At 37.4% G+C, this 27,035-nt stretch overlaps 6 protein-coding genes across 7 annotated transcripts in view; 4 read left to right on the top strand and 2 right to left on the bottom strand.

Annotated features, from left to right (window-relative positions):
- LOC108895087 (uncharacterized) overlaps positions 1–6,450 on the bottom strand; it is a 36,733-nt gene extending 30,283 nt beyond the window's left edge. The window contains exons 1-6 of the mRNA XM_018693752.2: positions 6,361–6,450; positions 5,921–6,250; positions 5,291–5,650; positions 5,075–5,197; positions 4,803–4,864; positions 4,584–4,698 (exon numbers count right to left, since the gene is read on the bottom strand). Of these exons, the coding sequence (XP_018549268.2) occupies positions 4,584–4,698; positions 4,803–4,864; positions 5,075–5,197; positions 5,291–5,650; positions 5,921–6,250; positions 6,361–6,403 (1,033 nt within the window). The 5' untranslated portion in view covers positions 6,404–6,450. The remainder of the gene's footprint in view (positions 1–4,583; positions 4,699–4,802; positions 4,865–5,074; positions 5,198–5,290; positions 5,651–5,920; positions 6,251–6,360) is intronic.
- On the top strand, positions 267–3,653 carry LOC108895086 (uncharacterized). Its single transcript, XM_018693751.2, has 7 exons — positions 267–448; positions 1,127–1,194; positions 1,316–1,642; positions 1,717–2,085; positions 2,235–2,357; positions 2,476–2,522; positions 2,595–3,653. The coding sequence occupies exons 2-7, from the start codon at positions 1,152–1,154 to the stop codon at positions 2,727–2,729; spliced, it is 1,044 nt and encodes a 347-aa protein (XP_018549267.1). The 5' UTR covers positions 267–448; positions 1,127–1,151; the 3' UTR covers positions 2,730–3,653.
- Positions 6,451–8,900: 2,450 nt separating the features above from the next.
- On the top strand, positions 8,901–11,036 carry LOC127142721 (uncharacterized). The gene is made up of 6 exons (XM_051072516.1): positions 8,901–8,943; positions 9,079–9,405; positions 9,507–9,863; positions 10,003–10,119; positions 10,249–10,298; positions 10,401–11,036. The coding sequence occupies exons 1-6, from the start codon at positions 8,901–8,903 to the stop codon at positions 10,518–10,520; spliced, it is 1,014 nt and encodes a 337-aa protein (XP_050928473.1). The 3' UTR covers positions 10,521–11,036.
- A 2,503-nt stretch (positions 11,037–13,539) lies between these two features.
- Positions 13,540–17,075, top strand: LOC127142720 (signal-regulatory protein beta-2-like). The gene is made up of 6 exons (XM_051072515.1): positions 13,540–13,600; positions 13,706–14,032; positions 14,107–14,466; positions 14,606–14,722; positions 15,120–15,169; positions 15,272–17,075. Exons 1-6 carry the CDS (start codon positions 13,558–13,560, stop codon positions 15,389–15,391), a joined length of 1,017 nt encoding a protein of 338 aa, XP_050928472.1. The 5' UTR covers positions 13,540–13,557; the 3' UTR covers positions 15,392–17,075.
- Positions 17,076–17,562: 487 nt separating this feature from the next.
- On the top strand, positions 17,563–20,374 carry LOC108895088 (signal-regulatory protein beta-2). The gene is made up of 6 exons (XM_018693753.2): positions 17,563–18,698; positions 18,804–19,130; positions 19,205–19,573; positions 19,664–19,795; positions 19,954–20,015; positions 20,111–20,374. Exons 1-6 carry the CDS (start codon positions 18,656–18,658, stop codon positions 20,228–20,230), a joined length of 1,053 nt encoding a protein of 350 aa, XP_018549269.1. The 5' UTR covers positions 17,563–18,655; the 3' UTR covers positions 20,231–20,374.
- Positions 20,375–21,283: 909 nt separating this feature from the next.
- LOC108895089 (uncharacterized) lies at positions 21,284–25,817 on the bottom strand. 2 transcript variants are annotated; one of them, XM_018693755.2, is made up of 6 exons: positions 25,686–25,817; positions 25,182–25,526; positions 24,741–25,085; positions 23,070–23,186; positions 22,639–22,703; positions 21,284–21,896 (listed from the first exon to the last, which is right to left on the bottom strand). In XM_018693755.2, the coding sequence occupies exons 1-6, from the start codon at positions 25,726–25,728 to the stop codon at positions 21,771–21,773; spliced, it is 1,041 nt and encodes a 346-aa protein (XP_018549271.1). In that variant the 5' UTR covers positions 25,729–25,817; the 3' UTR covers positions 21,284–21,770. The 2 variants fall into 2 exon arrangements, with proteins under 2 accessions (XP_018549271.1, XP_050928469.1); XM_051072512.1 differs by lacking the exon at positions 21,284–21,896 and having other exon boundaries at positions 22,655–22,703; positions 23,023–23,186.
- Positions 25,818–27,035: the final 1,218 nt, after the last annotated feature.

Here is a 27,035-nt window from a genome sequence, read left to right as displayed (position 1 = left end):
TGGCTTCAGTTTTAAAAATTAAGAACGTAATGATTTCTTGAGTTGATGAGGACAAATCAAAACACACATTAGCTCTTGTCTGTGTGAGGCTAAACCATTTCATCTGGGGAAGGGAGCATTGGTTCAGTCCAGCCTTTGGGTCCACAGAAGGACACAGTGGCCCAAATTCTAATGTCCCCACTAAGGCCTAAGCCCTGAACGCTCACAGACTTAATTGACATCACCTGGTAAGTGATTGAGTGCCAGAGGCTGCAGGAGCTCAAAATGGTATAAGTAGGAGTGGGACAGCACTTGACGTGACATGTCACGTTACGTTGATAATGCCAAAGCATGTTTCCCACTATTGTGGGTTTGTGTTATTTTATTTTACCTCACAGCCAAGACACTAAAGGGACCAACTGCCTGATTTGAGTATCTTGCAGACTTTTGCCTTCAGAGTGGACAAGAGGTAAGTGTCAAATAATAAATTTCTTCATTTCTGTAATTATTAAGCAAACATTTAAAAACAATGGCTGAAGAATTAACCACATGCTTTTTTTTTTTTTTTTTTTTTTTTTTTTTTTTTTTTGCAATGTTAAGATGGTTACTCTCTCTGTGCTTGTTTGTTAAGCTTTTTTAACACTTCCTGGCTTCCTCTGGTTATGCTCTGTTTAATGTCACAATGCTATGAACTGAGTAATTCCCTCAGGCAAAGTCTACAGAAATGTGGATTTAGAGAATCTGCGGGAGAGCCCTCATGCACTTGATAATTTGAAAGTGGGGCAGCCGTAAGCCCTCACAGACTTAGCACGAAGGTGCCTCAAAGTCTGTGTGTAGACACTATGATCGGGCCAATGTCTCACACCCTGGTCTTTGAAAGGTCCAGTCTGTGAATCTTTCCTCTGAGGTACAGGATGTATCATTTTACTTCAGTGCATACCACTATACCAGTCGCTGTTTTAAGTTCAAGAGCAAAGAAAAACAATATCTGACAAAGGTAATGAGATGAAAGAGGTAATATGTTTCACAAAGACGAGACCAGTTTGACAGGAAGTGCTGAATCTATTCTGTGGTAGCCAATCAGAAGTATTTGATGGTCTGACCTCACAATCATCACACCTCTTTCACTCATTGAAATACCAACAAGTCTCCCGACAAGTGACATTATCAGGATGATCGTGCTGTGGGTTACACTGCTTTTCCTGCATCATGGATGTAAGTGTTATTTTATTCTGTCTAGAACTTTACATGACAACTGCATCATTTCACATTGTGACTTTTCAACATTGTGCACAATTGTTTAATTCAATCTATTCTTTGTTTCCTTTAAATTCAGATTCGCTGGTTCCAATGATCACAGTTCATCTTGGTGAACCTGTGACCTTCACATGTGTCTTACCTGGTACAGAGTTAAGCAGTAGACAACTCTACTGGTACAAGCAGAGTGCTGGGGATACTCTGAAATTAATTGTGACACTATGGAAATCTACAAAACCTAAGTTTACACCAGAGTTTTCTGAATCAAGACTACAAGTAAACGATCATAGGAGTTTTATCAACCTGACCATAGTGAAGACGATTCAAGAAGATGAAGGAATGTATCACTGTGCAATCGTGGAGTGGATTGAAACTAAATGGAGTGGGACATATCTGTCAGTAAAAGGTAAATGCAATCTATTTTTACAAACTTTTCCAGTGTCTGTAAATTAAATTTAATTCAGCCTTCTTTATTTAAAGGAAACGCTCAGAGGACATCAAACTATACTGTTGTTCAGAGTCCAACAGTATCTGATCCAGTTCGTCCAGGAGAATCAGTGACTCTCCAGTGTTCAGTCCTCTCTGACTCTCAGAACAAGACATGTTCAGGAGATCACAGTGTGTACTGGTTCAGAGCTGGATCAGATAAATCTCATCCAAACATCATCTACACTGATGGAAATAAACCTGATGAATGTCAGAAGAAACCTGATGCACATTCTCCTCCAAAGAGCTGTGTTTATCACTTCTCTAAGACTGTCAGCTCCTCTGATTCTGGGACTTATTACTGTGCTGTGGCCACATGTGGAGAGATCATTTTTGGAAATGGAACAAAACTTGGGATTGAAGGTAACCAAATTGTTTTTATTAATGAAATTATGTACATTTAAGTATCAGAGATTAACTATTAGCAATATTTTCTTTTTAACATCACCAGTAGATAATATTAAACATAATTTACTTTTACAAATTGTTTCAACCTTTTCATAATGTTTCAGGAAGCTTCGTGTGGTCACAAACAGCCAATACAGTTATTTTTCTGCTGTCTACTGTCATGGCTATAAGTCTGATTGTCATAACCTTCCTCATTCACGCTATCAAGAAGTGTGACTGTTGTAATGGTAAGTTGTTTTTTGTTGTTGTTGTTGTGTGTTTTTGTTTTTTTTTTAATACTCCCACTTATCCCAAACTAATACCTTAAAACTACCTTTTTTCTCTGTTTTCTCTTTCATAATCCAGTTGCTGTTGCCCTGCACAAAAACAGTGGAAGTCACAAAAGTCAACAGGTAAAGTATTAAGATAGGATTAACTTTATCAAAAAATGTGGGTTTTCTAACTTTGTTTTCTCATTTTGTCAGACACCTGAAGACATGTTGGTTTATTCTTCTGTCATATTCACCATGATGAAAGATGGTGGTGGTGCAATAAAGGATGCAAAAGCAGCAGAGAGAGAGAGGATCTATGCTGCTGTGAAGGCTTTTGGACTGGATTAGTGAGTAAACAGATCTGTTTTGTATCTTTCAGTACTGTGCAGTATGATTGTTAAGCTAAAGGGTTTGTTAGGAAGTACTGTACATATTGTAATGTATATCATTTTAATCAGTTGGCATGTTTATCCTATCCAATCCTCTGACTCTGTTCTGGCACCAATATAGTAGGTGGACTAAATCTCAGAGAGATCAGGAGATTTTAAATTGGAGAAAAATTATGTACACCTGATAACTGTGCCCTGTTTGTTTCAGTATTATTTTTACATTCCTATGCGTTTTTGCAAACGGATGGCAAATGAGAGAGAGATGAGGTCTCAGTCAGTGCTCTGTATAGTAACTGGTATCAGAAGAAAGTCAAATCAGATGAAACTTGGTCTATTGCATCATTATGTATAATACTGCTGTAAAGGCTTTTTGACTGGATTAGTGAGCTAATAGTTCTGTTTTGTATCATGTGCTGCCGTACAGTGTGATTTAGTTGAGGTCAGTCTGTTTTAAAGCTAAAAGCTTTGTTCTGTAGTACTGTACATATTTATCATTTTAATCTGTGTTTTATCCGAACCAATCCTCCTATGTAGAGAAAAATGATACATACCTGATGACTGCGTTGTGTTTGAGTATTTTTATATGCATTATGTTGTGTATATTTAGATGCATTTTGATAGCACGTAGAGATGACAGGAAATAAGGGAGATATGCGGTATCAGTTAGTGCCCTGTGTTGTAACCAGTGTCGGTCAGATCAGAGAATGTGATTTGGAACTGTATCAAAATACATCAATAAAAATTGTTTTTCTGTATCAAAGTGTTGCTACTGCTGTGATCTGTTATTTTGCAAAAGTGCTGGTTATTCTGAAGATTTCCAAACACTGATCAGGATTAGTGAAATCTATCCGATATCGTGTGTTAGGTGTAAATTGGACTTTGTTCCGTGTCACTCTATGATACTGAGCAATGGTGTAGTGGTGCCTGAAGAAGAGGGTATACTCATCATTTACACTGCTGTTGCAACATTAAAACTAGTAACTGATTTTAATGTTGTGGTTGCTCAGTGTATGTCTCAGTGTTTTTTTTTTTTTTTTTTTTTTTTTTTTTGTTTGTTTTTTGTTTTGTTTTGTTTTGTTTTGTTTTTTTTTAAGTAGCCTATCCAGCAAAGAATAAACTTCTTGTGCTATATAAAGTGATTATATCATGTATTTTGATTCCTTTTGTCCATCTAAACAGGAAACTTGGGCAGCTACTATATTTTCATTTTGACAGCAGTCTTTGAGGTAAATCAACAGGGCAGATCGATGGCAGGCGATATTTCTTAACCCAGGAAGACAAAGCAGACATGACCCACCCTGTTCTGCCTCTGATTTGTTTACCATGATATTCTAACCCTCCCCTTAACCAATCATCACTCCTCATGCCTAAACCAAATTAACCCAAGCAAAAAAAAAATGGCAATAAGTACCAGCAAATCAGAGGCAGAGGAGAGTAAGTCATGCCTTTTGCCATCCTAGAAAAAAAAAAGGCTTATAGCACACTACTTAGTGATACGCAACAGAGGGGAGTTAGTAGTTATGTCATATACCTGCCCCCTCATTACTCCTCCTGGAAAAATATTCATACATGAATATTTGACGTTCACAAAGGCATTTATTTTCATGTTCTTTCTCTACAAACACCATCTTAAAACCTTAAAGACAATTAATATTTTGAACCAATATAATCAAAATCCGTTATGTAAGACACTGACACAAATTTGTGTGTGTTTTATTTTGTAAATGTCAGCTAGGGTTAATATTCAGATGTTGTCAGATGTTAATTTTATAAATCAACCCACAGTTTTAATATAAACATGTTCACATTCAGCATTTAACATAGGAGTACACACTTTCTTCAGTCCACTCTTTAGTCTTCCTTCCTCTGTTAACTTTCCTTCCAGAGTAATTCAACGCAGCATAATTCAGATCACCTCCACTTTCAGTCTGTGTGGCAAACAGAAAGCATATTATTTTAATATGTCAGGATATTTTAACATTAGGAATTGTGTTCATGAAAACAACAAATATGATTTGGTATCTTTACTTACAATATCATGTACTGGTTGGCTCGAGTTGTCATGTCCTTTTTGTAAAGAGGCACTTTCTTTTCCTAATGATGAATGAAAACAGGAAGATTATGTATTTAATCTGATTTTTCAATAGGGAACCTCAGCTGAATCAACAGGTTTTGATTTAAAAATTCTCTATTATCAAAAAATGTGAGTATGGCATGTAATCTGGTACGATGTTGCACTCCCTACATTTTATCCTCTTTTGGCCATAGTCATATTCCATTTTTGATTCAGACAACAAAACTTACCTTTAGATTTTACACACTCTGCTCTTGGAGTTCTGCAGCAGATGAAAACAATATTTCCAATCACAGAAATGGCCAAGCAGACTATTAATATCGCCATCACAATGAATAAACTTACTGTTTGCTCTAGAAAACAAAAGAAAAAATAAATGTATCAATTCTTCTGAAACAGAAGGAGACTTATCAGTCATGATGTTATCAATATATTTTGTATTTCACCTCCAGTATCAGACAGAAACAGTTTTGTTCCATTTCCAAAAATGATCTCTCCACATGTGGCCACAGCACAGTAATAAGTCCCAGAATCAGAGGAGCTGACGTTCTTAGAGAAGCGATAAACACAGCTCCTCAGAGAGTCAGATCTTTTCTCACAGTCATTTCCATGAGTGTAGATGATTTCAGGATGCAATTTATCTGATCCAGCTCTGAACCAGTACACACTGTGATCTCCTGGACACGTCTTGTCCTCAGATTCAGAGAGGACTGAACACTGGAGAGTCACTGAGTCTCCTGGACGAACTGGATCAGATACTGTCAGACTCTGAACAACAGTATAGTTTGATGTCCTCTGGGAGTTTCCTGTAAATACAAAACTTTGTGAAACTCTGTGATTTCCAAGCATGTTTTTTAAGCCTGAGAAGAATTTAAGTATATCTCTGATGTGACCTTAATACTTAGACCTTCAAAAATCATCTTAAATTTAAATCTTACATTTAAAAAAAATCAAGACAATGCAGCTTTCAATCAGTGGTTGAAGTAACAGCATCAGTTATTTTTCTTAAACATTAAGATAGTGCTGCTTTAGATCAATGAATGAAGCACTTGTAAAATTGTGGATTACATTATTACCTTTCAGTAACAAATACATCCCTCTCCATACAGGACGACCAGTCCACTCTGAGATCTCACAGTGATACATTCCCTCATCTTCTTGAATTGTCTTCACAATGGTCAGATTGACAAAACTCTTATCATTTGTTACCTCCAATCTGGATTCAAAGAACTCTGGTGTATAATCAGGTTTTGTAGATATCCGCAGTGCAGCAATTATTTTCAGAGTATTTCCAGCAGTTTGCTTATACCAGTAAAATTGTCTCCAGCTGACCTCAAGATTAGGCAGAGGACATGTGAAGGTCACAGGTTCCCCAAGTTGAACTGTGATCACTGGAACCAGCGAATCTGAATTACATGAAATAAACATGAAACAGAAGACATAACATATATAACTTCCTCACATCTAGTTGACATGAAAATTCTTAGCTGAAGACACTGAATCAGATAGTACTTACATACTTGATGAAGAACAAGCAATGTTACCCATAACAGGATCATCTTGACATTGTCTCTTGCCAGGAACCTCACTGGTACTAAAGTGAGTAAAAGAGGAGATGTGACGTGACCACAATACTATATGTAACACTGTCAAATGCATCTGATTGGTTATCACAGAATAGATTCAACAGTAGACTTCCTGTCACACCAGTCTCATCCTGGTCTCTGTGAAGCATATGACCTTTCTTTCATCTTTGATAACCAATGTCCAAACTGTTCATATTTCATTCCTGACTTTGCTTTTGACCAAACTTACTTTTCTCAGACATATTTTTTTCATTTGTGTTTGAACTTTAAGCAGTGATTGCCATAGTGGTATGTACTGCAATAAACGTCTGAAATGCATCACATCTTGGTCTTTGTGAAGCACGTGTCCAACAACTCACTTATTTCAATGATAATGTAATTTTTTTTTCCTGCATTTTGAGGACATTTTTTTCTGGAAGAAGTTGTGAAATTGTCAAAACAGTATTGACAGAAAATTCAGTGATAGTGATCAGTGTATTACTAATGTAGATCAACACGGAAGTGCAACCCCCTAACTCTGGTAAACATACCCAGAGAACACAAGAGGTGGAGGTGACGTGTTATTTACAGCTGAGGATCCTCATTGAAAGGTCAGATTAAGTACATGATACTCCTGTTTTCATTCATCTTTAGGAACAGAGAGTGCCTTGTCACAGGGAAGACATGACAACTTGTCCGAACCACTACATGCTACTGTAAGTTAAGATCACATGTGTTGTTTTTATTAACGTGATTCCCAACAGAGAGTGGCACGGTGGTGCAGTGGTTACCACTGTTGCGTCACAGCAAGAAGGTTTGAACTCCAGTTTGCCCGGGGCTTTTATGTGTGGAGTTCTGCCTGTGCCTGTGAAGGTTCCCTCTGGGTACTCCAGCTTCCTCCCACAGTCCAAAGACATGCAACTGGTGACTCTAAATTGCCCATAGTTGAATGATTGTTTGCCTCTATGTGTGGGCCCTGCAACTGATTGGCAACCTGTCCAGGGTGTATCTAGCCTCTTACCCATCATCAGCTGGGATTGGCTCAAGCCCCTGCAAGGTATAGGTAGATGGATGGATGATTTATGTACGTATACCAACATGATTAAAAATAATGTCTGTCTCACAGACTGATGATCTGAAGAGTCTCCTAAGCTTCCTCAGAAAGTTGAGGCGTTGTTGTGCCTTCCTGAGTGGAGGTGTGTATGGCCCAGGAGAAGTCCTCAGTGATGTACACCCCCAGGAATTTAAAACTGGAGACTCTCCACTGCCTAACCACTGATTAACATTGGGCCGGGATCTGTTCTCCTTAGGAACAATGCTGACTCATTGTTGTTAGAGATCAGGCCCATGACTGTTGTGTCATCTGCAAACTTGGTGATGGTGCTTGTTGTGTGGACAGTCATTGGTGAAGAGGGCATTCAGGAGAGGGCTCAGTACACGTCCCTGTGGAACACCAGTGTTTAGGGTGAGGGTGGAGGATGTATGTTTTAATAACCTGACAGCCTGGGGGCAGTTGATCAGAAAATCTGGATCCAGTGGTAAATGGTTGTGTTCAGGCCCAGGCTGTGGAGTTTGGACACTAGTCTGTTGGGAATGACAGTGTTGAAGGCCGAACTGAAGTCCAAGAGAAGCATCCTGACATACTTGTCTGGTCTTTCCAGATGATCCAAAGCAGTATGAATCTATTACATAGTATGTTGATCTGTTTGCTTGGTAGGTAAGCTGATGCTGGTCCAACATGGAAGGGATGGTGTGTTTGATGTGAGCCAGAGTCAGCATCTCAAAGCATTTGGTTTTCATCAGGGGTGACTTTGATTGGACGGTAGTCGTTCAGGCAACTTAGATTGTCTTGCTCTGGGAGGGACAGGATGGTTGTTGATTTGAGGCATGCTGGGACAAGTAAGGGAGAAGTTGCCCTGAAAACACACACCCTGGGGCGTCATCAGGACCAGCTACTTTCTTTGCATTGATGCTGCCCTTCTGACCTTAGGGTCCACTGTCAGTCCATTGTGATCCTGTAGTAGTCTATCCATTTCCCTAATAAGTTGATGTAGGCAAAGAACATGTAAAGGTTCTCTGCCAGCGAGCGGTTGCTGCTCACAGTCAGACTATTCATCATTTTATAAAATAGATTAAAATAAATCTTTCCTCTGAGATACAGGATGTCATACATTTCAGACATGTATTTCAGTACATACCACGATTGTAACTGCTTAAAGTTCAAGAACAAAGACACACAGTATCTCTGGGAAAGGTAAATGTGGTCAAAAAAAAGTCAAGAGTGAAACAATTTAGACATTTTCTACCAAAGATGAAAGAGAGGTAATATGCTTCACAAAGACCAAGATGAGACCAGTGTGACAGGAAGTGCTGTTTTGAATCTATTCTGTGATAACCAATCAGATGCATTTGATGGTCTGACCTCACGATAATCACACCTCCTTCACTCATTGAAATACCAACAAGTCTCCCGACAAGAGACATTGTCAGGATGATCGTGCTGTGGGTTACACTGCTTGTTCTGCATCATGGATGTAAGTGCTATTTTATTCTGTCCAAAAATTTATCTGTTGAAAATTTACATGACAGCTGCATCATTTTACATTGCGACTTTTACACATCCTACACTAATTTTTATTTAATGTAGTCTCTGTTTCCTTTTGATTAAGATTCACTGGTTCCAGTGATCACAGTTCATCTTGGTGAATCTGTGACCTTCACATGTGTGTTACCTGATAAGGAGGGAAGCAGAAGAAGCCTCTACTGGTACAAGCAGAGTGCCGGGGATACTCTGAAATCAATTGTTACAGTGTTTGGATCTACAAAACCTGAGTATGCACCAGGATTTTTAAAATTGAGATTGGAAGTGAAAAATGATAAAAAATTCAGCAACCTGACTATAGTGAGGACGATTCATGGGGATGAAGGAATGTATCACTGTGCAGTCCTGGAGTGGAATAATGCTACATGGAGTGGGACATATCTGTCAGTAAAAGGTAAATGCAACCTTTTTTTTACATTTTTTCCAGCAGCTCTAAGCTTTTTTTAACTTCACAAATGTGCATAGGGGATTTATGCAGTTTTTTCTATCACTCAGGAAACTCTCAGAGGACATCAAACTATACTGTTGTTCAGAGGTCGACAGTATCTGACTCTTACTCAATGACTCTCCAGTGTTCAGTCCTTTCTGGCTCTAAGAACAAGACATGTTCAGGAGATCACAATGTGTACTGGTTCAGAGCTGGATCAGATAAATCTCATCCAAACATCGTCTACACTGATGGAAATAAACCTGATGAATGTCAGAAGAAACCTGATGCACATTCTCCTCCAAAGAGCTGTGTTTATCACTTCTCTAAGACTGTCAGCTCCTCTGATCCTGGGACTTATTACTGTGCTGTGGCCACATGTGGAGAGATCATTTTTGGAAATGGAACAAAGCTTGAGATTGAAGGTAACTGTATTATTGTTGGTTGTCAGGAATGAAAGTATTACTCAAAACTGTTAAAAAGTTGAAGTTGAAATGTTAATATTATCACGAATGATGTGTCTCATTTTCTTCAAGAAATACTGATAAGTTTTTCCCTTTTCAGTGCAAACAACACACACAGTATTCATTGCAATGGGGATATTAATAATCTGCTTGACCATTTCTGTTATTGGAAATGTCATCCTCATCTGCAACCGAAGAGTGCGTGAACAATCTAAGAGTAAGTAATTTATCATTTTATGTATCCTTAATGTTCATCATAATATATATATATATATATATATATATATATATATAGAGAGAGAGAGAGAGAGAGAGAGAGATATTGATATGATTAATTCATTTTTAGGAATGGAAAGTGATATTTCAGAAGTAAGAAGTGATAACTGCCGCCAACAAGTAAGTGAAATGAAATTCATTTTTATTCCATTAACATATTTGTAAAGACACCATATACTTATATCACTATATATATTTATACCTATTTAATTTGCTGCACAGACTGAAGCTGAGGACAAACTGAACTACGTGGCTTTGAATTTCTCTGAAAGAAAAGCAACAAGAGGAAGACAGAGGAGAGAGTTTGCTGAGGACAGCGTGTACTCTCAAGTTAGATGTTGATACTCTTGCATTTTAATCTGAAACTTAAATCATGTTATACAATGTGTTTGCATTTGTTTGTAATGGTCTTGTTTTATTTTTTTTTTTTTTTTATTTTCTAGCTTACATGCTATCTAGAGATCCATCTAGAGATTCTGAATTAGAGAAAAATAATGCACCCCTGTTACTGTTCCAGGTCTGTGTTTCATTATTTTTATATGCATTTTGCATTATATTTATGTGCATTTTTACAGAAATTATAGCAGGAAATGAGGGAGAGATGAGGTATCAGTCAGTGCCCTCTGTTGTAACCAGTGTCAGAAGAGAGACATATCAGAGAACATTTGAAAGTAAGTTTATTGTATCATTATGTATAACTCTTGTTTGAAAGCAAACTTCACATGACCATAAAGCAGCTGTAGGTAAATGTCTATAAGAATTTATGCATATTACTTTTTCTTTGTTTTGCTGTGCGACCATGCAAACTCTTTGTGAACATGATTTGGAACTGTATCAAACTATGTCAATAAAAATGTTCTGTTGTGCGAAACTGCTGTGATCTGTCATTTTGCAAAGCAAGCATTGGTTATTCTAAAAATTTCCAAACATTTGTCAGAAGTATTCAAATCCATCCGATATCGTGTGTTAGGTGTAAATCGATATTCCTTCATTCCATGTTACTTGAACTACGGTAGTAGTAGTGTGTTGGGGCCTGGAGAAGTAGGTATAGTATACACTGATCACAGTGACCTGTGTTAATGTTGTGGCTGATCAGTGTATGCCCCTGTCTTGTTTTTGTTTTTTTGTTTTTTTAAGTTTATAAATCAACCCATAGTTTTTCATAGAAACACATTCACATTCAGCATTTAACATGAGAGTACACACTTCCTTCAGTCCACTCTTTCATCTTCCTTCCTCTTGTAACTTTCCCTCCAGAGAAATGTACTGCAGCATAATTCAGATCATGTTCACCTTCAGTCTGTGTAGCAAACAAAAATCTAACTATTTAAACATGTCAGCATATGTTGTAATGAAAACAACAATGATGTGATTTGGTACCTTTACTTAAAATATAATGTACTGGTTGGTTTGAGATGTCGTGTCTTCTTTGCAAAGATTTGCTTTCTGTTCCTAACCATGAATGAAAACTGGAATATTCTGTACCTAATCTGACTTTTCAACAGGGATCTTCAGCTGATTCAACAGGTTTTAATTAAAAATGTTAATTTACAATTATTCAGATACAGAAAGATTCAGATAACAATACTTATGTTTAAATTTTACACACGTTGCTCTTGGAGTTCAGCAACAGATGAAAACAATATTTCCAATCACAGAAATGGCCAAGCAGACTATTAATATCATTATCACAATAAGTAAACTTACTGTTTGCTCTAGAAAACAAAGGAAAATAGATATGCTTCTGAAAGAGAAAGAGAATTATCAGTCATGATGTTCTGAATATATTTTGTATTTTTATTATATCAGTGTAGATGATTTCAGGATGAGATTTATTTGATCCAGCTCTGAACCAGTACACACTGTGATCTCCTGGACATGTCTTGTTCTCAGAGTCAGAGAGGACTGAACACTGGAGAGTCACTGAGTCTCCTGGATGAACTGGATCAGATACTGTTGGACTCTGAACAACAATATAGTTTGATGTCCTCTGAGAGTTTCCTGTAAATACAAAACTGTGTGAAACTGTGTGATTTCCAAGCATGTCTTGAAAGCCACTGGTTACCACTGTCACCTCACAACAAGAAGGTTCAAACTCCAGTTTGCCCAGGGCTTTTATGTGTGTAGTTTGCATGTTCTCCCTGTGCCTGAGTGGGTTCCCTCCAGGTACTCCAGTTTCCTCCCACAGTCCAAATACATGCAGGGTACTCCCTGGATAACCTGTCCAGACACCTAATGTCAGCTAGAATTGCCTCGAGCCCCCCTCAAGGTTTAGATAATGGATGGATGATTCCCAACATGACTGAAAATAAAGTATTTTATTTGTTGCACAGCCTGAAGGTCAAGATGATCTGAATTATGCAACATTACATTATTCCGGAGGGAAAGTCACAAGAAGAGGAAGGAAGAAAAAGTCTCCTCTGCTTCCTCAGAAAATAGAGGCATTAGTATGGATCTATTAAGTCGTATGTTGATCTGTTTGCTCGGTAGTTAAGCTGATGCTGGTCCAATGTGGCAGGGATGGTGTGTTTGATGTGATCTAGAGTCAGCATCTCAAAGCATTTGGCTTTTACTTGGGTGACTTCAATTGGGTGATCATCATTCAGGCAACTTAGATTGTTTTGCTCAGGAAGGGGCAGGAAGGTTGTTGATTTGAGGCACATCAGGACAACAACAACATAGGTCAGAAAGAGGTTGAAAATCGAACTCTCCTAAGTGAACACATGCCTTGGGATGCCTTCAGGACCAGCTGCTTTCTTTGCATTGATGCTGACCTTAGTGTCCACTGTCAGTCCATTGTGATCTTGTAGCAGTCTATCCATTTCCCTAATAAGTTGATGTAGGCAAAGAACATGTAAAGGTCCTCTGCCAGTGAGCGGTTGCTGCTCACAGTCAGACTATTCATCATTTTATAATCTGTGATGGCCTGAATGCTTTGTTACGTGTCTGGGATCATTATTGTCTTTGATCCAGAGTTTGTAGTTGTTTTTGCTACTTTAATCCCTCGTGATCCAGCCTGTGAACCTTTCCTCTGAGATACAGGATGTGATGCATTTCAGACATATAATGCAGAACATATCACTATGGCAATTGCTGCTTAAAGTTCAAGAACAAAGAAAAACAGTGTCTCTGAGAAAGGTAAATGTGGTCAAAAGAGTCAAAGTCAAGACAGAAACAATTTAGACATTTTCTACCAAAGATGAAAGAGAGGTAATATGCTTCACAAAGACCAAGATGAGACCAGTGTGACAGGAAGTGCTGTTTTGAATCTATTCTGTGATAACCAATCAGATGCATTTGATGGTCTGACCTCACGATCATCACGCCTCCTTCACTCATTGAAATACCAACAAGTCTCCAAACAAGAGACATTCTCAGGATGATCGTGTTGTGGGTTACACTGCTTGTTCTACATCATGGATGTAAGTGTTTTGTTGTGACCAGAACTGCATCATTTCACATTGTGACTTTTCAACATTGTGCACAATTGTTTAATTCAATCTATTCTTTGTTTCCTTTTAATTCAGATTCGCTGGTTCCAGTGATCACAGTTCATCTTGGTGAACCTGTGACCTTCACATGTGTCTTACCTGGTACAGAGTTAAGCAGTAGACAACTCTACTGGTACAAGCAGAGTGCTGGGGATACTCTGAAATTAATTGTGACACTATGGAAATCTACAAAACCTGAGTTTACACCAGAGTTTTCTGAATCAAGACTACAGGTAAACGATCATAGGAGTTTTATCAACCTGACCATAGTGAAGACGATTCAAGAAGATGAAGGAATGTATCACTGTGCAATCGTGGAGTGGATTGAAACTAAATGGAGTGGGACATATCTGTTAGTAAAAGGTAAATGCAATCTATTTTTACAAACTTTTCCAGTGTCTGTAAATTAAATTTAATTCAGCCTTCTTTATTTAAAGGAAACGCTCAGAGGACATCAAACTATACTGTTGTTCAGAGTCCAACAGTATCTGATCCAGTTCATCCAGGAGAATCAGTGACTCTCCAGTGTTCAGTCCTCTCTGACAAGACATGTTCAGGAGATCACAGTGTGTACTGGTTCAGAGCTGGATCAAATAAATCTCATCCAAACATCATCTACACTGATGGAAATAAATCTAATGAATGTGAAAAGAAACCTGATGCACACTCTCCCCCAAAACGCTGTGTTTATCACTTCTCTAAGAACGTCAGCTCCTCTGATTCTGGGACTTATTACTGTGCTGTGGCCACATGTGGAGAGATCATTTTTGGAGATGGAACAAAGCTTGAGATTGAAGGTAACTGTATTATTGTTGGTGCTCAGGAATGAAAGTATTACTCAAAACTGTTAAAAAGTTGAAGTTGAAATGTTAATATTATCACAAATGATATGTCTCATTTTCTTTAAGAAACACTGATAAGTTTTTCCCTTTTCAGTGCAAACAACACACACAGTATTCATTGCAATGGGGATATTAATAATCTGCTTGACCATTTCTGTTATTGGAAATGTCGTCCTCATCTGCAACCGAAGAGTGCGTGAACAATCTAAGAGTAAGTAATTTATCATTTTATGTATCCTTAATGTTCATCATAAGATTATATTTATTTGTCCTTCTACAAGGTCTATTCTTGTGCATACTATGAATAAATTGGTTAACAGTGTAATAACAGCAACATACATTTTATAATCAAACATGTAGGTCTCTATTGTTGTAACTTTGTGAACCTGATTAAAACAGAGTCTCTAACTTGTTTTATCAGAATAACTAGTATTTTTTCAATGACATAGAAAATTTCCATCCTTAGTATTTTTAGTTAATGACATTATTGTCAATAGGGTTAGGGTTATCAACAGAATTTATACTCTCTGAAAAGCCAAATTAAGTGCTTTCATCTATTATATATATACTATACTATATATCTATTGATATGATTCATTCATTTTTAGGAATGGAAAGTGATATTTCAGAAGTAAGAAGTGATAACTGGCGCCAACAAGTAAGTGAAATGAAATTCATTGTTATTCCATTAACATATTTATAAAGACACCATATACTTATATCACTGTGTATATTTATACCTATTTAATTTGCTGCACAGACTGAAGCTGAGGACAAACTGAATTATGTGGCTTTGAATTTCTCTGAAAGAAAAGCAACAAGAGGAAGAAAGAAGAGAGAGTTTGCTGAAGATAGCGTGTACTCTCAAGTTAGATGTTGATACTCTTTTAATCTGAAACTTAAATCATGTTACACAGTGTGTGTGCATTTGTTTATGAAGGTTTTTATTTTTTTTTATCTTAGCTATAAAACAAAATTTGCTGTTGCTCATTGTCTTAATATAAAAATTGCTACAATGAAAAGTTGTTAAATTAAATATCTCACATGCTTTCCATGTGAAAATGAATCTACATATTAATCCAATTTGCATACTATACAGAACTTTTGTGATTTGAGACACATTCACTCTGGCAAAATAATTTTTAAAAACTTAAAAATGGCAGCAGACTATAAGCTAAAATATATTATGATAAACCTGTACACCATATAAGAAAAGGCAGAGTATCATCATGATCCTAATGTCTGTTGTAAAGAAAGTGGGAAAGACTGCTTTCCAATCATGATCTCAGAGATTTGGACCCCACATGTTGGTTTATTCTTCTGTCATATTCACATGATAAAAGCTGGTGGTGGTGCGATAAAGGATGCAAAAGCAGCAGAGAGAGAGACGATCTATGCTGCTGTGAAGGCTTTTGGACTTAACAGGTCTGTTTTGTATCATTTGTAACTGTGCCATACGATGTAGTTGATGTTAGTCTATTTAGAGTTTTTTAAGTAGTACTGTGCATATTGTATTGTAAATCATTTAAATCAGTCAATATGTTTATCCGACCCAGTCCTCTGACTCAGTTCTGACACCAACATGGCACTGAATATCACAGAGATCCAGAGTTTTTAAGTTAGAGAAAAACAGTACACACCTAATTACTGTGCCAATGTTTGTGTATCAGTATTTTTACATGCATTATGTAGTATATTTACATGCATTTTTACATATATAACATAAACCCTGCACTACACCACTGGTACTGAGGCCTTACTGATCTTGAAATACAAACTACCAGCAACTCAAACTGATATGTTGTTCAAACCTTTATTAAATTACCTCTCCCGGAAAAAGGCAGCTCACACATGAATAGTTGACATTCACAAAGCCATTTATTCTCATATTTTTTCTTTACAAACACCATCCTAAAACTTAAATTAAATAATAATAATATTTTGAACCAATATAATCAAAATCAAATGTAATCAAGTAGTAGGGTTTAACAGCCCCATAAACCTTCATCATAAAGAAACACACAAAATTGTGCTTTTTTTTTTCTTTTTTTTTTTTGTAATAATGTCAGTCAGGTTTTTTCTTTATTCTAGAATAAAGAAAAAACAGCAAATGCAAGCTCAAAATATGAATCAAGGATCAACTTACAGTGTAGTAAAATATAGAACAGCTGTGACTTTAGCTTTCATCATGAAGCAGCATGTTTTCAGTTGAGTTAGAAATTAACCAACATTGCAAGATTTGTTCTGTCTGGTATGTTGTGGTTATGCTTACTACGCTTTTTCCTCTTTTGAAATGCGGCCATAGTTGAATTAAATTTTTTGATTCAAGACAACAAAACTTACCTTTAAATTTTACACACTCTGTTCTTGGTGTTTGGCAGCAGATGAAAACAATATTTCCAATCACAGAAATGGCCAAGCAAACCACTGCTATCACCATCACAATAAATAAACTTACTGTTTGCTCTATAAAACAAAGGAAAAAATAAATGCATCAATGCTTCTGAAACAGAAGGAGACTTATCGGTCATGATGTTATCAATATATTTTGTATTTCACTTCCAGTATCAGACTGTAACAGTTTTGTTCCATCTCCAAAAATGATCTCTCCACATGTGGCCACAGCACAATAATAAGTCCCAGAATCAGAGGAGCTGACGTTCTTAGAGAAGCGATAAACACAGCTCTTCAGAGATTCTGATCTTTTCTCACAATCATTTCCGTCAGTGTAGATGATGTTTGGATGAGATTTATCTGATCCACCTCTGAACCAGTAGAGATGTTTAGATGTTCTCACTATGCCTGCTTGAGTTCTCTCCACATACTCCAGCTTCCTCCCACAGTCTAAATACATGCAGGTTAGGTTAACTGGTGACTCTAAATTGCCCATAGTTGGATGGTTGTTTGTCTTTACATGTCAGCCTTGCAAATGACTGGCAACCTGTCCAGGGAGTACCCTGGTTCTCACCTGATGTCAGTTAGAATTGCCTCCAGCCCTCCACGATGTATAGATAATGGATGGATGATTCCCAACATGATTAAAAATAATGTCTTTTATTTGTTGCACAGCCTGAAGGTCAAGATGATCTGAATTATGCAACATTACATTATTCTGGAGGGAATGTTACAAGAGGAGGAAGGAAGAAAGAGTCTCCTCTGCTTCCTCAGAAAGGAGAGGCATTAGTATGGATCTATTAAGTCGTATGTCGATCTGTTTGCTTGGTAGGTAAGCTGATGCTGGTCCAACATGGAAGGGATGGTGTGTTTGATGTGATCTAGAGTCAGCATCTCAAAGCATTTGGCTTTTACTTGGGTGACTTCGATTGGGTGATAGTCATTCGGGCAACTTAGATTGTTTTGCTCAGGGACAGGCAGGATGGTTGTTGATTTGAGGTACATCAGGACAACAGTGTAAGTTAGGGAGAGGTTGAAAATCTTGGTAAAGACTTTTGCTAAGTGGACATCACATGCCCTAAACACATGCCCTGGGATGCCATTGGGACCAGCTGCTTTCTTTGCATCGATGCTGACCTTCTGACCTTAGTGTCCACTGTCAGTCCATTGTGATCTTGTAGCAGTCTATCCATTTCCCTAATAAGTTGATGTAGGCAAAGAACATGTAAAGGTCCTCTGCCAGTGAGCGGTTGCTGCTCACAGTCAGACTATTCATCATTTTATAATCTGTGATGGCCTGAATGCTTTGTTACATGTCTGGGATCATTATTGTCTTTGATCCAGAGTTTGTAGTTGTTTTTGCTACTTTAATCCCTCGTGATCCAGCCTGTGAATCTTTCCTCTGAGATACAGGATGTGATGCATTTCAGACATATAATGCAAAACATATCACTATGGCAGTTGCTGCTTAAAGTTCAAGAACAAAGAAAAACAGTGTCTCTGAGAAAGGTAAATGTGGTCAAAAGAGTCAAAGTCAAGACAGAAACAATTTAGACATTTTCTACCAAAGATGAAAGAGAGGTAATATGCTTCACAAAGACCAAGATGAGACCAGTGTGACAGGAAGTGCTGTTTTGAATCTATTCTGTGATAACCAATCAGATGCATTTGATGGTCTGACCTCACGATCATCAGACCTCCTTCACTCATTGAAATACCAACAAGTCTCCAAACAAGAGACATTGTCAGGATGATCGTGTTGTGGGTTACACTGCTTGTTCTACATCATGGATGTAAGTGTTTTGTTCTGTCCAGAACTGCATCATTTCACATTGTGACTTTTCAACATTGTGCACAATTGTTTAATTCAATCTATTCTTTGTTTCCTTTTAATTCAGATTCGCTGGTTCCAGTGATCACAGTTCATCTTGGTGAACCTGTGACCTTCACATGTGTCTTACCTGGTACAGAGTTAAGCAATAGACAATTCTACTGGTTCAAGCAAAATACTGGAGATAATCTGAAATTAATTGTGACACTATGGAAATCTACAAAACCTGAGTTTACACCAGAGTTTTCTGAATCAAGACTACAGGTAAACGATCATAAGAGTTTTATCAACCTGACCATAGTGAAGACGATTCAAGAAGATGAAGGAATGTATCACTGTGCAATCATGGAGTGGATTAAAACTAAATGGAGTGGGACATATCTGTCAGTAAAAGGTAAATGCAATCTATTTTTACAAACTTTTCCAGTGTCTGTAAATTAAATTTAATTCAGCCTTCTTCATTTAAAGGAAACGCTCAGAGGACATCAAACTATACTGTTGTTCAGAGTCCAACAGTATCTGATCCAGTTCGTCCAGGAGAATCAGTGACTCTCCAGTGTTCAGTCCTCTCTGACTCTCAGAACAAGACATGTTCAGGAGATCACAGTGTGTACTGGTTCAGAGCTGGATCAGATAAATCTCATCCCAACATCATCTACACTGATGGAAATAAATCTAATGAATGTGAGAAGAAACCTGATGCACGCTCTCCTCCAAAGAGCTGTGTTTATCACTTCTCTAAGAACATCAGCTCCTCTGATTCTGGGACTTATTACTGTGCTGTGGCCACATGTGGAGAGATCATTTTTGGAGATGGAACAAAGCTGGAGATTGAAGGTAACTGTATTATTGTTACTACTCAGTAATTGAAGTATTATTCAAAACATGTTGATATCATCACAACTGATTTGTCTCATTTTCTTTAAGGAGCGCTGATAAGTTCGCATACAACACACACAGCATTCATCATAATGGGGATATTAATAATCTGCTTGGCCATTTCTGTCATTGGAAATGTCGTCCTCATCTGCAACCAAAGAGTGCATAAACAATCTAAAGGTAAGTGTTATGAGAAAGTTATCCTGTTACATTTACTGTTCGTCACATGATTAAATTTATTTGTGCTCAGATCAATAAAAGCCAAATTAAGTGCTTTTATCTATTGTATGTATATGCTATATTGTATATATTTATTAATATGATTAATTCATTTTTAGAAATGGAAAGTGCTATTTCAAAAGTAAGAAGTGACAACTGGCGCCAACAAGTACATGATGTTGTAAGTGAAATGAAATCTAGCGTTATTCTTTTCACATACTAAAGACACCATATATTTATATCACTATATTTATAACTATTTAATTTGCTGCACAGACTGAAGCTGAGGACAAATTGAACTACGTGGCTTTGAATTTCTCTGAAAGAAAAGCAACAAGTGGAAGACAGAGGAGAGAGTTTGCTGAGGACAGCGTGTACTCTCAAGTTAGATGTTGATACTCTTTTGCATTTTAATCTGAAACTTAAATCATGTTACACAGTATGTTTGCATTTGTTTGTAATTGTTTTGTTGTTTCTTTTTATCTTAGCTAAAAACAAAATTTGTTGTTGCTCTGAAATGCTACAATAAAAAGTTATTAAATTAAATAGCTCACATCTTTTCCATGTGTAAATAAATCTATATATCCCATTTGCATACTATATAGAACAGTGTTTTGAAACACATTCACTATGGAAAAATAATTTTAGAAAATGTAAAAATGCTAGTAGACTATAATAGACCATATTACTATAACAGATTATGACAACATGTACACTGTATAGTAGAGTGGTAGAGTGGTAGAGTACAGTGGACCCCACTGAAGCACCTTGAAGTAATGTGTAAATTATTTCCTAAAAAGCAGGAAACCACAACTTGTGTGTTTTATTCATGTCTGCATACATGGAGAAAACAGGTCCCATGTGCGTCTGGTGCTGGTGCATCCCAAATTCTTCTCTCTTTCTTTCTGTCTCTGCTCTGCTGCTCAATCTTCTCCTGCATCAGTGACTGAATCAAAAACTTTATTAAATCCAGAACTGTGAATAAGAATATCACCTGTATATTGAAACACCATTGCAATGCTTAGCTAAACAAAAGTCCTGCTTTACTCTACCTAATTTGGGGGGTTGCCATTTTGCAAACCAGTCACTGCATGACTCAATCCTCCCCCCGCCGCCCCCAACCCCCGAACCAGGGAGGTGGAGTTAGTAGTATCACTTCCTGAGCAAAAGTTAGGTTCAGGATTGCAGCATCAGCTTGGGCAGAAAACAGTGGAAACAAAACTGAAGGTGTGAAAATAGTTTTGTGTCAAGTGTCACCAACACACCTATGGGGAACTCCACAGGTAATGGCATGACATTAGGCTGCTGAAGTTTTCTTATAAATAAAAATCTGACTCCTGAGTCGTGGGTTTAGATGAAACAACTCTCTGATTACTCTTATATCTAATGTCTTTTGCATGTTTTTAAAAACAGCTTATCAAATAAATTTATACAATGTGTAAATGGGTTTTTTTGGTTAAACCTTTATTTATACATGGTCAGTTGGCAGACATACACAGTGAGTAAAACATCAAGCTGATAGCAAAACAAGATATAGCGTTAATAAAAGCAATTACAGACAGGCAGAGAACAGTTATTGAGAATGGTGTTAAAGGTACAGAGAGGTATTAGAGTATCGACTTAAGATTATTCCAAGAGATCACTGCATTAACAACAAGGGCAGCTTCTCCAAGGTCCGTTCTGATTCTGGACTCATTGAGAATCAACCAGTCATAATTAGATTAATAATACAAATAATAATAAATATATGGTCTTGGTCCCCTTACATCAAAACATAAACGCTCTCTCTATCCTGAGCTAATCTATCTGATAATGCTATTAACAGTAACATTACAGCAAAAATCTAACTACCCTCATCTCATTTTATTCACCTAAACCGGAGACATTTATGTGACGATGTACATATCAGTTGTTTCTCCTTCATGGGGACAGCCCTTCACTGACCATCTCTCATGCTCGCGTACATGCATTCCTGTGGTAACTCCCTGTTATTCTTCCATCTTTTAGCTTTTCGTGAAGTGAAATCCAGCGCTACGTAGTTCACCGCTCCTTCTTCTCCATCCTGTGAACAATTATGATTGAAGGTTAGAGGCTAGAGCGGTAACAACATGGGTTGATTGTTTTTACATTACACACTAACAGCTATGGTGCAGCTATAGTGTGTATAAAGGGTCAGTTGATTGCTGCAAATTTACCCTCTTTTAAGAATTAATTTGGAACTTTTATCAACTTTTGTGACTTAAATGTGAAATTGCATGCATTTTCCCTCAAAAATGATGTCCTCCCTTGCACATTGAGACACAACAAAATGTCTGTCTGCCTGGCTGCAAAGATGCATTATGAGTGACATCAGCTCAATAGCCAGGCAAGGGCAGCAGCAGCAGTAGCATGCAATCAACAAGACAAACTTAGTTTTTTCACATTCATTTAAGACTCCTCAAATTAGAATTAACAACGTGAAAAGGGCTAAACCGCCAGTAACGTTACTACATGCTAACCCAATCACTGCAAACAAAAACTGAGCTAGTCTTGAAAAAGGCTTTCGCCGTGGTCATGTTTAGATACTCACAGCTGTTAGTCAGGCACAGATTGTGGTCTGATTTAATACAGAAGTTCACTGTGACTTCAGACACATGTTTATTTACATTTAACTAAAGCCACAATCTTTCCTTAACCTTAACCAAAGTGCTTTTGTAACCTGAAGCCAAACCACAGATGGGACTCAAGATTGTAAACCTGCACTTTGTACGCCCACCATCCACCATCAAGTCTAGACATGCATTAGATATTTAGATTAAATTTACCACAAAACTTGGTTGATCCACAGCTGATCTGTCATATTCAGCAGGACCAGAAGCAGATACTTCTCCTGTTCATGAAAGCAAGACATTAATAAAAATGTGTTGACAATGACAACACAGTTAATGTGTCAATTTAATGTTTGTATATTTGAGACAACCAATGAGTCACAACCAAACATTATAACCTTTCCCCGGCTTTCACTCTATTACTGAGAGCAACAAGATGAGCAGTATAAAGTAACCCAGATGCTGATTTAAACAGATGCAGCTTTCAGATTCAATGTGAACCTTAATGTCATCTCAAGAAATGTTTAATGATTAATTTACAAAACAATATTGAAATTACTACAAAAACTAAACAAAAAGCCCATTAGCAAGTGCTGTCACCTGACTTGGTTAACATATCAAATAATCCATGTTCACAATGAACCAACCCTTGCAATGTTCACAAGCAGACTTTTGCTTTCTGCAGAGAATTACAGCAGCAATCGCAATGGCACAGCAGGGCAGCAGAGTCCCGAGCACAATCACCAATGGGCAAAGTTCTTGTCCTGGAATGAGAGAAATCACAAAGAGACACTTAGTTAACACTTCAAAGTATGTTTCATACAGACAGCACTCATCAGCTGTATTTCACCTTTTAGGAACAAAGACCTTACCCGAATTCTTTTCCTTACAAAGAAGACTAGCTGAAAGCTAAAGCCATATTCTGGGTTAGAGCCAATTGTTCCACTTAGTGTCTAATTGACAATTGTTTCTTCTTAGCCACATTGGTGACATGGCTCTATACAGGGCTGCCGATGTTCATATCAGTTGTCCCGGGCCCTTTGAATTATGTGGGAACTATTTGTCAAATATATATATTTTTGCAAACTTTACTTAGTATTTGCAAGTCACATAAAAGCTTGTTATTTCTGTCTTTTCCAAATTTTCCATGACGTAGTGGTCTAAAATAATTTCCCTCCTTATTATGCAAGTATATGTCACCCATTGGCGCGTCCACATACTTAAGGACAGCAAGGACAGGTCAGGGCCCTTTGGAGGTCATGTTGTCTGGGGCACAAGCAAGACAAATGGTGGGCCTGGCAGTATCAAGATGTTGGTTCATTGGTATGTGACTTTAGTCCAGACTTGAATATCTCAACACCTAGATCGATAGATCGACATGAAATTTGACCCACTAATGCTTTACCTTGAGCCATCACCTGGTCTAAACTTCCCATTTATCCAATGCTTTAGATGTCCTTGTACAATTAATGTGCAACATAATGCTGATCTTATTTCATTTTCTAGCAACATAATGAGGAGATGTTGTTAATTTACATATTTAGACAGTTGTAAATATGTTGAAACTGCATCAGTAAGATGTTCTCTGACAATGCATTTGTTTTACACCCAGAAGATATCCAACCTTGTAGTGAATACAGCATTATTAAACTTTTTCATGATCATGTTTAGACACACAGCATTTGGTCAAGGTTAGGGAAAGACTGTGGTCTGGTTTAATACAGAAAAACGGCACGTTTACGTACAGTTAAGAAAAACAAAAATCTTCCCCCAGCCTTACCCAAAACACTTTTTTGCCTGATCATAACCTCAGACAGCAATCAGGAAGCGTATCCCAGTTTCTGGTGTGATAGTCTTACACATTGTGCAACTTTGCTGCAGTTAATAAATGTAGCATTTTGTTCATTAGTTATTTCTAGGTGATAGTGTTGCACATTTTTGCAATGTTGCAATTTCTTTTTCTCGATGGGATAGAAAGCGCTGCAGGAAATGGAGAGAAAACACACACTCACACAAAAGCAAACAAAAAGAACAAAGACAGGAAAAGACACAGAGGCAGCCAAAATCCCACCCACTACATGTGTGTTGCCATTACAAGTCCACCTCAGAGAGCCTGTAAACTGTCAAAACCAATTCAGTGTTTCCCAACTTTGAGCACAAAAGGCAACGTCCCAAAATTAAACATATGGAGCAGAAGAATATTATTATTATTATTATTATTATTATTATTATTATTATTATCAACACTGTACCTGGAAGGTAATTCAATATTGATAAGTATAGATGAGTTATGATTTAAATAAGATATTAAAACATACTTGTCTCCACTTTAGTTCCTTCACCAAACAGAATTTGTCCACATGTTACCACAGCACAGTAGTAAGTCCCAGAATCAGAGGAGTCCTGTATAGTTTTGGACAAACTGTAGACACAGCTCCTCTTCTTTGGTTCATTTCCCCTACTGCTGTTCGTATAGATGACACCAGAACCTGATCCTTCCAATCCAGCTCTGAACCAGTGCACACTGTGTTCACCTGGACACTGGACTCTGGTTTCTTTGTTCTTGTAGAGAAGTGAACACTGGAGAGTCATTGGGTCTCCCGGCTGGACTGATGCCGTCTCCGGACTTTGTTTCACATAGACATGCATCTGCTTTTTAGGATCTGTGTGATTCACAAAAGGGCATGAAAAGGATGAACTGTGATTGTTTGGGTATTTATGTTACAAGAGGCAAAGACACTGAAATAAACATACTCTACCATTCACAGCCAAAACTGTGCCTGTAGTGAAGTTCATTACATATGCTGATCCTGCTTGACAGAAGTATGTTGCTTCATCTTCTTTGCTTATGTTCCTTATGCGAAGAGAATACAGATCACCTATTTTTGAAACTTTGAATCTTGGGTTGTCAAATTGTCCTTTAAGTGCTATTTTGTCAAACGTCCCCGCAGCAACTGTTTGGACCATATATCCAAACTTCAGTTTGTACCAGTATATCAACCCGGCGTGTTCCTTAATAAGTGGACATGTCAGATTCAAATTATCACCAACTACGACCACAGTCAGAGGAATCTGCTGAAGAACCTCTGCAGTTTGAATCAGAGCTGAAGAAAAGAGACAAACAGTAACAGGGTTACAACATGATAGGACAAAAAAACAGTTGATTAAGTGACCTGCTTGTGGTTTATCCAAATAATGTATCTAAAATTTTGCCATCTTTTCACTCACACAGTGGGTTATAGTAGGTAAATAAGTGCACTCACACAATGAACTTAGAAGAGTCAAAGCAGCCAGTCCTCCGATCATTGTGACACATTGCTCTTCTCTTGCACAACTGATGTCTTCCCACTCAAATGGAAGATTTAGTCACAAGGCCATCAAGGTTTAAAAGGTGGAAATCATACTGATTGGCTGAAACATAAGAAATGCACTTCCTGTGAAATTTTGCACACCAGTGATCCATTATCAGAGAATCTCAGTTGTACACTTTATTCTTTTCAGCTGACAGACTAGTTAATGACTAAAGCAACATACTAACAACTTAATCATGACTGAAAAACTGAATTATATTTATAAATTATTATATACAGTCATACACAAATACAGTTTTTTAAACTGAGTGTTTCATTTTCTTAATGATGCCCAATTTGTTGTGCTAAGCACTCAAAACTCAATTTAATCAAGAAAAGAAGTGAAACACACCCAGGCAGAAGACACATAATAATAATTACTAATTCCTAAGAGCTTTCAAAATTCAGGGTTAAAAAAGACTGGAGCTGCCTTAAAATTTGCTCAGCTATAATGTTGAGATATGTGTTTTATTTTCATGTTAATTTGTACCTTTGCTCCACTATATTTCAGTGCCTTTGCTATATTTATTTTACACCTATAGTTACTATTTATTTTTGTCGTTAAGAGTTTACATATAAAATATTTCTTAACTGTATAAATTGTGATGCATTAATATAAATTAAATTATCCCAAAGTGTATGTTAATGCATCAATAAGAAGTATCCAGTAGGTCAGAATAACACAGACACAGGTTTTTTACTTTTATTCATATTTCTGCTTTTATTCAAGTCCTGTTTTTGATGTAGGACTTGTAAAGGAGTATTTTTACAGTGTGCCATTGCTACTTTTACCCTTGTAAATAATCTAAATACTTTCTTCCACCTCTGCCAGAGTCCAGAGTGATTTTGCCAGTGACATGATACTAAATCCCTCAAGTTACTGCTGTGAGTAAGAAGATGTTGGAGTTTGTTCTCACTGGCCATCTCTTCCCTTCAATATGACAGGACTCATCAACAGCAAAAACAACACTCAGCGGGTGTTCAACTCTCTTTTGCTCAAGTCTTCCTGAACAGACTTGAACCTGAAAGCAGGACAGCAGAACTTCCGTCACCCTTCTTTGCACAATGCAAAAACTCTGATCTCTGAGATAAAGTAAATTTCAAACGGAATTGATTTGATTCCCACAAGGTTAACCAGCAGTTAATATGTTTTTTTCTGATGTGACATTTATGCTCAGGCATTTACAGTAAGGTTCATCTATGACAGGAAGACCTCTTAAGCAATTCAAAGGTGAGAAATGTTGATGGAGGGGAAAAAAAGAG

This window comes from Lates calcarifer, linkage group LG8, assembly GCF_001640805.2.
Source record: "Lates calcarifer isolate ASB-BC8 linkage group LG8, TLL_Latcal_v3, whole genome shotgun sequence".
NCBI lineage: Eukaryota > Metazoa > Chordata > Actinopteri > Centropomidae > Lates > Lates calcarifer.
This window is presented reverse-complemented; position numbering and strand designations above follow the sequence as displayed.